This window comes from Podarcis vaucheri, assembly GCF_965113315.1.
Source record: "Podarcis vaucheri genome assembly, chromosome: Z".
Classification (NCBI taxonomy): domain Eukaryota; kingdom Metazoa; phylum Chordata; class Lepidosauria; order Squamata; family Lacertidae; genus Podarcis; species Podarcis vaucheri.
This window is the reverse complement of record NC_138758.1, coordinates 24012047-24026915: the sequence shown is the minus strand read 5'-3', so window position 1 is coordinate 24026915 and position 14869 is coordinate 24012047. Positions and strand designations below refer to the sequence as shown.

At 40.4% G+C, this 14869-nt stretch overlaps 1 protein-coding gene across 14 annotated transcripts in view; it reads left to right on the top strand.

Moving 5' to 3' along the window:
- TENM1 (teneurin transmembrane protein 1) overlaps positions 1 to 14869 on the top strand; it is a 392346-nt gene that overhangs the window by 306518 nt on the left and 70959 nt on the right. For all 14 annotated transcript variants that reach the window (XM_082208504.1, XM_082208503.1, XM_082208513.1 and 11 more), the window contains one exon: positions 6506 to 6738. In XM_082208504.1, coding sequence (XP_082064630.1) covers positions 6506 to 6738 — 233 coding nt within the window. The remainder of the gene's footprint in view (positions 1 to 6505; positions 6739 to 14869) is intronic.

Below are 14869 nucleotides of genomic sequence, written 5' to 3'. Positions count from 1 at the left end.
CACGCGCAACAGCCTAAAAGTAGGGAGAGGTGGGCGGGTGTTCCGAATGCACGCACCAAAAGAGGAAGCTCTGGGTCACGTGCATGGGCATAAATAGGTCCCTCGAACCATTTAGACTGCGTCCCATTGGTCAGATTACACCCAGCTACGAGGGACCTACCAATCAGATGTTGTGGCTGACCAATCGTACCCACCCACAACACAGGGTGTCGGTTTCCAGGTCTCACCGCAATACATGCCCTCTTTAAGGATGGACTCGATTTGTCACAACTGGCTTAAATAAAGAGGTAATTATGAGGGAACGCTATTTAAAAATGCTATGTACATAGTGTTTCTGTAGCTTCTGAATTCATACCTAAATTAGAAGGATATATATGTATTTTGGAGTCTGGTAAATTCTGCCCTCACTCCTGACCCATCCAGGTAAGCTGCAGCAACACCTGTCTCAGGTGTGGCAGCTCTTTGACTAGGGATAGAAGAAGGCATCAGTCTCTGTTCTACCCCAAGTACATCACATGCAGTGCTATTTCTGTTCCGCTGCAGTTAGGCTTTGGGCAAAAACTACATTATTCGTCTTAGCTGTCCATTGTGTCAGAAATGTATGTACAGTGGTGCCTTGCAAGACGAAATTAATCCGTTCCACGAGTCTCTTCGTCTAGCGGTTTTTTCATCTTGCGAAGCAACCCTATTAGCGGCTTAGCGGATTAGCGCTATTAGCGGTTTAGCAGCTATTAAAGGCTTAGCGGCTAAAAGGCTATTAGCGGCTTAGCGGCTTAGAAAAAGGGGGGAAGGGGGAAAAATTGCAAGACTTGCAATACTTTTTCGTTTTGCGAAGCAAGCCCATAGGGAAATTCGTCTTGCGAAGCGCATCGAAAAACGGAAAACCCTTTCGTCTAGCGGGTTTTTCGTCTTGCAAGGCATTCGTCTTGCGGGGCACCACTGTAATTAATTATATTATTATGCTTTATTATGTTATTTCTGTTCTGGATATGGGATGAATAAGCGAACATCGGTAATTCCCACTGAAAGTCTATGACATCCCTATATTTGACACTGCCCCACCACACAGGCTGCTATTGGGAGGAGTGTACAATTTTTGGACAACCAATGCAGCCATACCTGGCTGTCTTAATTGGCTTTCTGATATGATTAATCTGATGGACTCAAGCTAGTAACTTCTAAGGTCATTAGTGATGCTGGAAGCAGGGGCTACAAGTGCATGGAATCTAAATGAGTGTATTTCAATGAATTAGTTTTAGAAGTTTCCTCCCTCCCCCCAAAAAAAATTTAATGTCACGTAGAGGGCACACAATTCTCCATTAAAAAGACCTAATACTGCTTGGCTACCACCCTAATGAGAGGAGCTAATTCATCTACCAACAAGAGCTACCTATTTTTGCATGATTTAGAGTGGAATCCTGTGACTTCTCTTGATCCCTCATTTTATTTCTGCCCCTTTTCCTTCAGAATCACTCTCTTATTGCATTGCTCAGTTTTGTCTTCTTGGTCAAGTAATGTGACCAATGTCTGCCCTGAACCAAACTAACTTGTAGTCAGCAACTATAAGGAAACTGTGTTGGCGATGGATGATAATAGATACATTGCAGCAGCCATCTCTAATTAACAAATTCTTAATTCCACATGCTTCTTCTAATAATTCTTCATTATGGAAGTTCAATATTCTACCTGACCCTCTATCAGAACTCCCTTGACAGCAGTATAAACTTACATATTGGCAAAAATACGGGTGATATCATTGAAGAAGTTAAGCATCAATGTAAGCTCGTAAAAGTTATCACTCTTAATTTTCCTTTTTGGCTCTAGAATTAATCAGTAATATAGACAGGTATTACATAGATTTGACAAAGGTATTGAACTGGAGTTGCCCACTTGGCTGAGAGACATAAAAACTGACATACAACAGCAAATTGCCAAAGGTTTCACACTGTGGCAATTGCCACACCAGGCTTCATTTTATTAAAAGGAATTTAATTGCTTTCATTGCTCTCTGGAATGAAAGCTGAAAAGCATAACAATAGAACTGTTGTGATATATAATTGGGGGTGTAAGAGAATTCCATCAGAAATGGAAATGGGAGTGGAAGATGCCATAGTTTACATATTCAAGGTCAGAAATGGAATTCTGACCTCAGTTCCACAATACATTTCCAGAATTCTCATGTTTGAAGTCAGAAATGGAAATAATATGAACATACACCATCATTCAATGTTGTTGTTTTTAGTCTGACAATGTTACATAAATAATTGAGCCATTTAATTTTCTGCATTTGTAATTTTTCCCTTTCATTGAAATGCAATGAGGTTCATTTCAGCCATAGAGGATAGCAAGAATAACACAGGTTTTAGCAAAGCTGAATTGCAGCAGAACAGAAACAGGTTGGGATGGAAGTCACTGACTCCTTATACCCTTATGCTGAATGTTGGTGATTAGAAGCATAAAATTAAAGACTAGATCAGGTATGGGGGACCTCAAGCCCGAGGGTCAAAGGTTGCTCTTATGGCCTGTCTCTGTATCATGCCTTTGCTCAAGGCAGAAACTTTTACTGACCCAGCTCCTTGTCTTCGTCCTTTAGTGCTTTTGAGTCACTGAACTATGATTATGCCTCTTGCTTGCCTCAATGGAGGAAGAAACATGAGGGGGTGGATGACCTCTGACTTTTGTGTTGCTGGAATATAGTCTATCGTGCAAAGGTGGTGAGAATGGAGCTAGCAATAGAGATGGCAGTGTTAACCAGATTAATGTTTAACCAGAGGTGTATACTCAGTGTGATCTCCTTTACTGTGCTGATTTCATATGGCTGGTTACTTTAAGTCTTTTTAAAAACATGAGCAGTTTACTTGCCAGCTCCTGTGTAATATTGTTGTCTCATTATTGAGAAAATGTGTGTAGCGCAGAATTGCATCGGAGAGCTCATATCTGTAATGTATTTTGCCAACATATATTGGTGAAAGTCACCACCTATCAACTTCCACCTGCATCTGAGTGTTGGGTCCACATCTGGATTGTGGTGATTATAGATACAAGTAATTGAAATGCTCACCCCAGTCAACAACACAAAACATGGATATTGTATTTGTACAGGTGTAACTTTTTTCGGGAGAACAAATCCTTGAATTATGGAGAAATTTAAAATGCAGATTGGAGAACAGCAATAGTAGATTGTGGGATGAGGTGGTGGTGCTCACCTGACCTCTGGTAGGTTGTGTTGCTGCTGTTACCAGGTGGTAAAGGGGGAGAGACAAGGTGTTGCCAAAGTTAGTGTGATGCAAATGCACCTCTGGAAGCACCAAATGGACTCTGCCTGTGCATTTCCACCATGCTAACCTCACCAGTTCCTTGCCCCTTTCCTTCTGCCACCCAGTAAGCAGTAGCAACATGACCAATTGGAGGTCTGTTTAGTACCCCCACCCCATTATACCATTCAATGATAGAGACCATATTCCACCAAGTTTTGAGTTCTTACAAATGAAATCCCATTCAGACAAGATGAGATGAAGCAAATTATATATTAACAAAATCTATAACAAAGATAAGGAACCTGTGGACCTCCAGATGTTATTGGAAAGCTCCAGTCACCCCCAGCCAGCATGACTGGTGGTCAGGGATGATGGGATTTGGAGTCCAGCAACATGTGGAGGGCCAAGGGTGGTAACCCCAATGTACAAGACATGACTAAAGTGTGAATGTGAGTGTAACAAGTAGCAAATTAAGTGGTGAACTGGGCACAAAACCTATAGGTAAACACTTATATTGATTATTTCATAAATGTGGCAACATGAGTCCTCTTCAGATGTTAAGAAGTTGTTAAGTTGTAAGCTGACATTGCCACATTGAGTATCAAGGGCTGAATGGAACTTGTAAGCATGTTTGCCTGAGATGAACTAATCGCCCTTAAATCATGAACCACTGATGGGATCACTTGGAAGGCACTACGTTAGCAAAATTTGTATTATACTTGATATTTAAGTCCTTTGCAACACCTTCACTTGAGTGGCCTCGGTGTAACAGAAGCATGCTTGCACATGGCTGCATGGAAAGGATTACAGTCTGCTGACACTGGGATTTAGCAGGAACACATAAATATGTTATCTATATAATTGACGTCGTTCTTAGTTGGGAATACTGTTGCAAAAGAACTTGTTCCAGCTGTTCTTGTTGGAAGCTCTTGCTGAGAAGAGAAAAAGCCAAGAAGCTTTCCTTAGGTCATGCACTAATCAAATATTTTTTTGAGGAAAAACAGCTGGAACTGGACGATTCCACTCCCCCAAGCTATTCAAAGACTTGAGAGCAATCCTGCTATCTTCTTGAGATAATATATAAAGCTGCTAATCAGCAGAAAGCATCATTCAAGCACCATGCTTGAGTACATGCTTCTTATTTGTTATTTGTTAATGATTGTTCTTTGAGTTGATTGCTTATTTCTCACACTCTCATTCCCCTGCAATTGAAAACTTTTGAATCAAGCCGATCCAGCTTTATCTGAACCACCACAAATCACTGTCATTATGCTTGCTTGCTTGCTTGTGTGCCCATCCACAAGGAGGAAGCCCAGTGATTACATCAGCCAGCCTAAAGGACCCTAACATTGCATGGCAGTACATAACCCCAAATAAACTTCATAAAGTGGTTAATGGTCATAATTCTACTTGTTGCAAGTGCATTAAAGAAACAGGGGGCCATTCCCAATAGCAGCTGATAACTGGATAAACAAAGAAATGTATTAGTAGAAGTCCCAGATTAAGTCTGAAACTTGGCGCTCTAAAAAATATATATTATTTTTTATTTTGCATATAATAAAAACATAAACAGGAGTAAGAAGCTGCAATGGTTCCTATTCAAAATACAGTGGTGCCTCGCAAGACGAAATTAATTAGTTCCGCGAGTTTTTTCGTCTAGCGAATTTTTCGTCTTGCGAAGCACGGTGTCGGAAATTTTTTGGAAAAGCTTCAAAAATCGCCAAAAACCTCAAAAAAGGCTACCACACCGCATTCTATGAGTTGCTGCTCGAAGTCAAGTCGCAACTGTATTAACGGTGTTAAGAAAAAGGAAACAAACTTGCAAAAAACGCAAGACGCTTTCGTCTAGCGAGTTTTTTGTCTTGCGAGGCATTCGTCTTGTGGGGCACCACTGTATTGGAGAAGATATAATAGTGTGTCCCTTAAAGTCAGGAGTAGAGAACTTCAGAACAAAGGGCCAAATGTGGGCTTCTAGACCCCTCTGTATGACTCTTGGGACTCTGTTCAGGCACCACGCACCTCACCAGGCCATATCTCCTACTGCTTCTGCTCTGTGCCCTCATTGAGTGCTTTGTTCTGACTGGAATATGTCATTGAACTGTGATAATAATGCCTCTTGCTTGTGGGGGTGGAGATTTCAGAAATATGGGTGGGTGTCAAAAACCTTTGACTTTTGGATGGGTAAAATATAGCCTACCAGCCAATAATTTGATGGTTTCCCTTATCATAATGCATCAAGCAGCCCTGGAAAACATTTATATTAAAGGGTGAGATATAAATTCATAAGAAGGATGTGGTTTTATTTCATTATTGGTGCAACAACTGTGGAGTTCCCTCAGCAAGAAAGTTCACCTGGTCAAGATATTTTTTCCTTCTCCCAGGCATTCTTTGAAATATACTCGGAGTCCTGTGGTGATTTCATGCTCTTTATTGCAGCTTGTAAAACAGTGATTTGAATTGGCCCCCAAACCTCAGGCTTTTATATACATTATTTACACAATGAGTCCCGTCTGATTGGCTGATTCTGCTTCCCTCTTGGAGCCTGATTGGTCTTTTCCTGCAGGCCAACCAGTTGTTGCATTCTAGGATCCTATTTGCCTATTGTTCTAGAATCCAAGCTTAGTACATAATATTTTTATTTATTAATTTAGATTTGCCAGAAAGGAAAATATATTTTGAAGACTGTTACTGAGGTATCAGAAATTCTTCTGAAGTTGTGGTGAATTTTTAGAAAGTGGGTTGGGTTGTTTTTTTATTATTATTATTATTATTATTATTATTATTATTATTATTATTATTATTTTCCAGCTGGCAATACATTGAGTTTGAGATCATTGAGAATGTCTTGAAGAATAACCATATCTTGGTGCAGGGATGGGCAATCTGTAGCCTTCCAGATGTTGCTGAACTGCAGCATGCATCATCCCTCACCACTGGTCATAGTTTGTAGGACTGATGGGATATGAAGTCCAGCAATGTCAGTTATATACAGAGAAGTACCACATGCTTTCTATGCTTCCTGCAGGAATCCTTCCATGCCAGTTGCCATACAGTGCCCTACAGTGTAGCAACTTTTCACTTCCATATAATATGTGGGTTTTATTTTGAATTGCAGCCCTTGATATGAAAATGATGACTTAAAGGGCGGGGAGAGATGATTCGGTGTGAAAAGACATCCCAGAAGGTGAAGAGTTTGTTCTTACAGTAACTAATTATTGTTTTGTGTTTCTCCTTCCTTTTCTCAATAGCACAAGTCCAGCTCACAAGTACTACCTAGCCATGGACCCAGTATCAGAATCCCTTTACTTGTCAGATACAAATACCAGAAGAGTTTACAAGGTGAAATCTCTCAGTGAAACCAAGGATTTGACCAAAAACTATGAGGTAGTGGCAGGAAAAGGTGACCAGTGCCTTCCGTTTGACCAAAGTCACTGTGGAGATGGAGGACGGGCTTCCGAAGCATCACTTCACAGCCCCCGAGGTAGGAGAATGACAGAAGCTGAAAGAGTTGTCCTTGACTGCAGCATTTAAAACAGGGTTATTGTTGGGCTCTACCTCCCATAAGCCCCAGCCAACTTGTAGGTTCCTCATCCCTGAGAAACTTCCTTTCGTTATGTGAAGCTCATGGATGAAATGAGCCCTCAACAGCTGAGTGCAAGAAGTTACTTTAAACTCCCCCGCCCCCATATTTCAGCACCTTCAATGCAAAGAATAATATATTTCATGTGTTTCAACTTGTCTGTTACAACCATTGCCAAGTTAGACCATTGAGTTTTGTTTTGCTCTGTGCACATTCCCTCAAAAGATAGTGAGACTTCTGAGTGTGCAGCAAGGATGGAAAATTATAATTTATTATTATTACTTATGAAATTTGTATTCTGCCCTATAACTGCAGGTCTCGGGGTGGTTCACAACATAAAATCACAATATAAAAAGACGAAACACATAATAAAAAGAAAAACAGGAAAAACTCAATAATCCCCTCCCCAATAATCCCGAACACATTTTAAAAGGGCAGTGGATGTCAATCAGCCTAAGGCCTGGTTTTTGCTTGGCGCCTAAAGGTGTATAATGATGGAGCCGCTACAGAAAAGTATTGTTCTCATGTTGCCACCTTCCAGTCCTCTCATGGAAGAGCCACATGAAGAAGGGCCTCAGAAGTTGATATCAGGGTAGGTTCATATGGGGAGAAGTGGTTCTTGAAGAATTCCTCCCCCAGTTTCCATTTCCTATGACCATTGGTTGTGCTGGCTAGGAGTTAGAGAAGTTAGAGTCCAGCAACATCTGGAGGGCCACAGATTTGTCCCACATTTATTTCAACTATTCTCCATCAATTAATGAGAAAAGAAATGGCATTTGAAAATAATCAAAAGGAATGCAATTTTTTCAGTGAAATTTCTGTGGATGGCATGCTAGGAGCACTGGCGGAGGAAGGGGGTGCAGTAGGTGCAGCTCGCCCTGGGTGTCATCCTGAGGGGAGGGGTGAGATCACCGCCCTGCCCCCCGGGACACTCGCCCTGCCCCCATGGGCAGCTAGCTCCGCCTCTGGCTGGGAGGTTGTTGTGCTTAATCTTGTTTTTGATAAGGTGTTTTGGGAAGTGTTTGTAAATGTTTCTACAAATAATCTCATCAATGGCCTGCACTCTGCAGTCTTCCCAGGTGCCTGTGATTCAATTCTGTACCCATATGCTTGATGCATCAAAGACATACTGGATTTTTTTATGAGTAAAACCTAGCCAATCATTTTAACAGGCATTATTTAACACCTTTGTGTTCAATTGCATAGGATGGTGGAGCTCATTAGTGCACAGTGTGGGTAATTTGGAATAGAAAGTGCCCAGCAACTCATGGGAAGGTGCTTAAAACCTTGCAAGACTGAGGTCTAATGTATTTGCTTCTGGCTTATTAGCCTTCTAGTGTACAGCAAATGCCTAATTAATAGCTGTGAGGGAAGGTTTGGTCCCACCATCCAGCTCTGAAGTAATAAAGGAAAACTGTACATCAGTAGAAATTTGAAATTAACTGAGAGGCAGTATAATGTCCATGACACATAAGAACCCTCATTTGAAAACCAGCTAGTAAGAGATTGCAATTATAGTCACTTTAATACATTTCTAATGATGGAAAATAAGTGTGAAATAAGCACAAATAAGTGTTAATATTCAGGCCAGCAATTAATGCAGGAAATCAACTCTAAAGGAAGGTAAAATATATGGATGTAGATACTTTTTTTCAAGAAAATAAGAATCAATGTATCACTGCTGACTGAAATTGATTATATCTAATTAAAATACAATTATCTGCTCCGACTTATTTACTTGCTTGGTGGAAGTTTCTAACATGGAGGTTTCAGAATTGCCTGTGCAATTTCCAAAAACAATACTGTCATCATCTAAGTTACCTTGTAACCCTGAGCAACAGTTCAGATAGTTATAATGATTTTCCCCAAGTAGCCTTGGACATTTGCAATATTTCAGTAATGGAAAAATAAATATGTGGGCCTATTTACTATTTGAATGGGATACGGTTCAAAAAATTCTCCATGAAACAGTGACAACCAATAACCTTTGCTCATCTATGTAGACTGTGTAATAAAATCCTTTACTAAAAACAAAACCCATAAGAAAAGGTCTTGATAAAATCCAGACTACATGGAGTTGTTCACAAAGGAATAGGTGGGATTACTGCCCTGTTCTCAACAGAGAGATACACACCCTTGTAGGGACCAGGTGCATTACTGAGCTGTCCTGCTATGTTCCTGCTCTACACAACAAGCCACTTCATCTAACACTGTCAATGCCTGCTAATGGAGGACAGATACCTTGCCACTGTCATCCATGCTTCGTAGATGATTTTAATGCAGGGTGCATGGGGCTGTCTTTGAAAATAATCTGGTAGATTCCACTAGTGCAGAACGAGACAGCCTCCCTCCTTTTAACAGCAGTAGTCCAACATTAGCGTATATCATCCAATTCGTAGTTGTTGCACTGGCTGCCAGTTCATTTTGGGACAGAATTCCTCAAAACTATATAGAATGTTGTTATCGATTGGTTTCCCCACCCAGGTGACCCATGAACGCATTGGCAAAGGTTAACATTTACAAAAGTATTTAGAGGATCAAGCCAGACATCATAATTGCATATTGTTTGTGAACCTTGTAATTTCAGTTTCTCACTAAGCATATGTATTTCCACCAAACAGGTTTTAAATGGCATATTTTCATGTTCTGCCTAGGTAATTCAAGTGCATGCAAAGTCATATTAGTTCTGTTTGGTCATATGCTTCTTGTGTTCTTAGAGCAATAGTAACTTTTTATTTTTTAAAAAAGTAAGAGATTGCACACCTTTAAACTCTAAATAAGTTACCTCTTATTTTAATTCTGTACCATGGCGGCCTATAAATAAGTAATTGCATAAAATTGCTTTAGTAATTCCTCAATGGTAGCTTTAATTGAAAGAGTCAAAGATATTTAGAATGGGTGACATGCAAATTGTTAGAAATTGTTATGTGTTAGAACCATAAAATTAACCAATTGGATCCACTTTTTTGCTATTTAAAAGTTTTCTGAGAAACTGCAAATTCTTTCTGAATACAATTGGCATCTTTTCTTTTTATCAGACGTCTCTGGGAGTTTATGAAGTTTTCTTGGGGAATTTTTATTTTTTTTTGCAAGTTGAATTAGAAATGTAAAATAACTAAAGTTATTTCAAGCAAAATAGCTAAAGTTAATTCAGCTACAGTTGAATCAGAAATGTCATATTACTAAAATAGTGCAAAAGAACCCCCTCCTTCTGAAAGGGAACTTTCCAAGAGGGAAAAGACATCAGGAAAAAATGAATGCAAATTCTCTAGCTACAGATTATGCCCATCAACTGCATATGTATGAATTCTTCCATTTACATATCTGTTTTCAAGATGTGTTGGAGGTTTATGGCTTCCTTATTGCATGATTGACAGTTCTATAGATAGTCTTTGCAGAGGTAAGCTCAGTGAGGCTTACTCCCACATAAGTGTGTACAGGATTACAAACCTAAGCTAGTTTCTCTCATACAGAAAATGTGATGTCTTTGTCTAAGAGGCACATAGATGCCCCCTGAGGCTTTTTCTATATGTGATAAGGGACAGGATCTTCCACTAAAAACTGGTGTGATGTAGTGGTTAGTGCTGGGAATCCCCACTCAGCTGTGAAGTTTATTGGGTACCTTTGTGCCAATCACTCTTTCTCAGCCTAACCTACCACACAGGATTGTTGTGAAGACAGAATGTGGAGAACCATGTGTGCCACCTTGGGAAAAAGGAGGGTTATAAAGGCAATAATAAATAAATACCAGTTGTTGGGGTCAAACAACAGGGCAGTATGATTCAAGAAGGCTTGGAGTGCTAACGGAGTTGTTGCTTTTTTCTCTAAGAAGATCCCAGGTTCAGATCTGGGCACAGCTATAACATTGTGATTTGTTTATTTATTCCATATAATTTATATACTCCTATTTTCCTCCCAGAACTACAATTCCCCCAATGATTTAAGAATAAATCCCTCTTCACATTCTAAGAAGAATGTGTTCAAAAAGAAAGAGAAGACTGAGAACAGCTCTTGCTCCATCTATGTTCTTCATAACTTATCAGACCATTTGTCCATCTGGCTTAGCCTTGTCTGCTCCAAGGGGTAGCAAATGTGGTGCTCTTCATATATACCCATAGTTGGACTACAACTCCCATGACTCTTGGTCATTAACCATACTGGTTGGACTGATAAGAATTGTGGTACAAAATAAATAAATCTAGAGGGCACCATTTTGGGTACCCCTAGTTTATGATCACTGATTGCAGCTCTCTGGGGTTTCAGACAGGAGTCTCTCCCAGCCCTGCCTGGAAATGGCAAGGATTAGAACCAAACTAGATGTAACATTGATGGGGTTTTAAGTGATTTGAGATTTTTGTTTTTAATTCAAATAGCTGCCATGGAAAAGAGGAGGCAGGATTAAGACTGTGACATGCCAGGATATGGGTTAATCCTTTCTCTTCTTCCACCATGGCCCTAATGATGCTAACACCTGGAAATTCATTCATTTATTTATGATTACGCTTATATTTCACCTTTCCCCCAATGAGGTCAAGGAAGCATACATGGTTTGCCTCCCCCCCCTGCCCGCCTTTATCTTCACAACAACCTGGAGAGGCAGGTTAGGCTAAGAGATAGTGATGCAGAAAACTCACCCTCTGAGCTTCCTGTCTGAATGGTGATTTGAACCCAAGAGTCTAACTGTTTTAGTTCCGGGTGGGCTTACTCACAATTACCATCTTGCCTCGTTTAACCCTCATAATAGGGGAGGAGCAATATTGATTACCATGTCAATGGTATAAATTGTAACAGTTCCACTAGTGCGTGAGAACACAAAAAGGGGGGGGGGGAGACAACACTGTAGATAGCTTTAGGCTGCAATCTATAAAACAATTGAACAGTTGGGTCTGTTCTATTGACTCGAATGGTGCAATGTTAGCTTTAGGCAACCGTGCTACATTAAGTAGCTTATAGATTGTAGGCACATTTCTAAACCTTAAAATACCACCAGACATAACACCAATATGTGCTTTCCTTCCACATTTTCCTTATGTTAATATGAAGCTGACAGCAAGTAAACCATTAGATTCTTACATACGGCAGATGCGAAGAGTTTGCAAGCTTGGGTAGAGAGGGAGGTGGGGAAGACACCATAGCACAACCTTCACCAACCCTAGAGGGAAGGGCTGTAGCTCAGTCATAGAGCATCTGTTATACATGCAGCAGGTCCCTATATTAAATTCCTGGCATCTCGAGGTAGAACTGGAAATGTCCTCTGTCTGAAACCCTGCTGAGCGATTGCCAACCAGTGTAGACAACACATTGAACTATATAGGCTAACTCAATATAAAACAGCTTATTACTTTTCCTCCGGATGTTTTGAGCAGTGGAAGGGGGTTGAAGTTCAAAAGCATTTGGAGGGCACCAGATTGGCAAAAGCAACATAGCATCTGAAGTGGACAGACTTCTTCCTCTACCCCAAACCCAAAAAATCACTACACCAATATGTTTAGAGAAACATTCTCCATCTGTAGGTGTTTACTTTTGTTTAAGAGTTCAGTATTTCAAAAATATGTTTAATCGCTTGTTTCCTTCTCATGGATCCATTAATTTCTTCTTTTTAAATCACTTGACTGTAATTGCTTATTCCAAGCTACTTTGAGGCCCTCTGGTTGAGAACGAGTCCCAGATCTGCTAAGCAAATGAGTAAAGCTAGTTTAAACTTTTGTTTATAACCCATCACATGCAGGCGTTAACTGAGTCTGTAGAGATAACATAGAGAGCTGCCATATGCTGGATCAAACCATTAGTTCATCTGGTTCTGGACTATCTACTGTGACAGGCAGTGCTGTTTTTCTAGACAAAGAGGTGCTGGAACTCACCATGAACACCCCCCTCATTCTCTTATAATGGCAATGGCACCCACCTAAGAGGTGATGGGTCTGAGTTCCAGTGAGTTCCATCTGGAAAAAAGCCCTGGTGAGAGGCACTGGATAGCCATGGTTTCTGGCAAGAGCCTTTCCCTCTTCTACCTGGAGATGCTAAGGATTGAACCTGAGACCACCTGCATGTCATGAAGCTGCCAATGTCAACATACACTATGTAGCCAAATCCAAGCACAATCAACAGACAGAACTTGAAAACATAACTAAGGGTGGGGAAACTACAGGGGAACCCCCAAAGTAGGTCAATGATGACTTGAGCATGCTTAGTGCCAATGAAATGCTGACTGACTGCCAGAGGGCAGGAAACTAATGGGGGTGTGGAACACAGTATCCTGAATTACTACAGACTGAATGACTGCAATGCCCTCTGTGTGGGCATTGGTCCAGAAGTTGCAGCTAGTGCAAAAGGTAGCAGCTTTATTGCTCACTGGGGCAGAATATTGTCATCATGTTATGCTGCTGCTGAAAGAATTACACTGCCTACCAGTTAGCTACCAGGCTAAGTTCAAGGTACTGTTACTGGTGTAAAAAGCCCTATTTGGCTTGGGACCAGGATTCCTAAAAGATCATCTAAACCATGGGTTGGCAAGGCCCGGGGGCCAGATCTGGCCCAATCGCCTTCTAAATCCGGCCCGCAGACGGTTTTGGAATCAGCATGTTTTTATATGAGTAGAATGTGTGTTTTTATTTAAAATGCATCTCTGGGTTATTTGTGGGGCATAGGAATTCATTCATTCACACACACACACCCCAAAAAAAGTCTGAGGGACAGTGGACTGGCTCCCTACTGAAAAAGTTTGCTGACCCCTGAACCTTTCTGTCCTCGGCTGATTACCGAGCTTTGCAGAAGAGGACCTCCTGCAGATATCATCTCTTCAGGAGGTCTGTTCCATACAGTGCAGGCATCAGGCTTCCAGGGCTCAGCCACACATATTTTGATTGTAGTATGTACTGATTAATTTCCCTGGGTCCAATACCTTGTTTAGTTGTTCTGCAACTGTGCCTTGTGAAGATCAGATCTTACCCACTGAATTGGATCTTGTCAGATATGCGGATTTTACTTAACTGAGCTTCAATTCTGTGGATAAGATTGGGTTTTTGCAAGGCACAACTGCGGAACAAGATTGTTTATATTGTTAAATCACTTTGGGGTGTTTCATGGGAAGTGAAATCGATCCATCAATTAGTAAATGGGCTTGACTGTCTGGCCAGAGTATGAACAGAAATCCTCCACACTGGCAACATTTTGCTGCAGATCTCACTTGTTTTTACTACCTTTGGGCATTGAGTACTTCTAATATTCAAGAAAAAGGATTTTGAACAAAGAATACTATCTAATAGAGCAATAATTTTAAGTTCATCCTTTTCATATACTTTTGGCTATATAAAAATGGCCAGTGTAGATCTTCATATTGAGTTAATCTTACCTTACCTAAGCTCCGACAAGCCTTTATGGCTATCTCCTTTCAGACTATGCTATTGGCATGATTGATTGCCAATATCCTCAGACTCAGTATAATGCCTTTGTGGAACTGCTGAGATAGGTTACATATTGCGTGTTTTTTTTTGTACTTGGAACCCCACTTTAAGTTTCTGGATATCTTTTTATTGTGGTTATACTCCAAAAGGTATAAGCTAAGAGATACTGTTATCTATTGTTAGATAGTGCCTTTTGTGGTCCGTGTTTGTGTGACTTATAAGTTGTCTCCTTTTGCACGGTTGCAAAGAGCCATGCAAAGGTGCTTTCAAGGATAGCTATAAATTGTCATGGCGATACCCTGATTTCATTATAATTTTATTAATCATTCGATTTTTATTGCTTGTTTTTCTTGCCCCTTGTTCCATTGTTTAACCTTTATCTTTGATTCTGCCTTTCATTTACAGTTTTATATACAATTTTATAGTATTTTCAGTATAGTTAAACAATCAATCTGTGAGTGCTTAGAAAAAGATGCTGTGATTACTAATTTTGGACCACAATAAAGGGGTGTGTGTGTGTGTTTACTAAGACCCAGCATGGGTTTCTTAAAGACAAGTCATGCCAGAGGAGTGTAAAGAACACCACAAACAAAGATTAAAGTAGAGCATGCACAGAGTGATTCAGAATA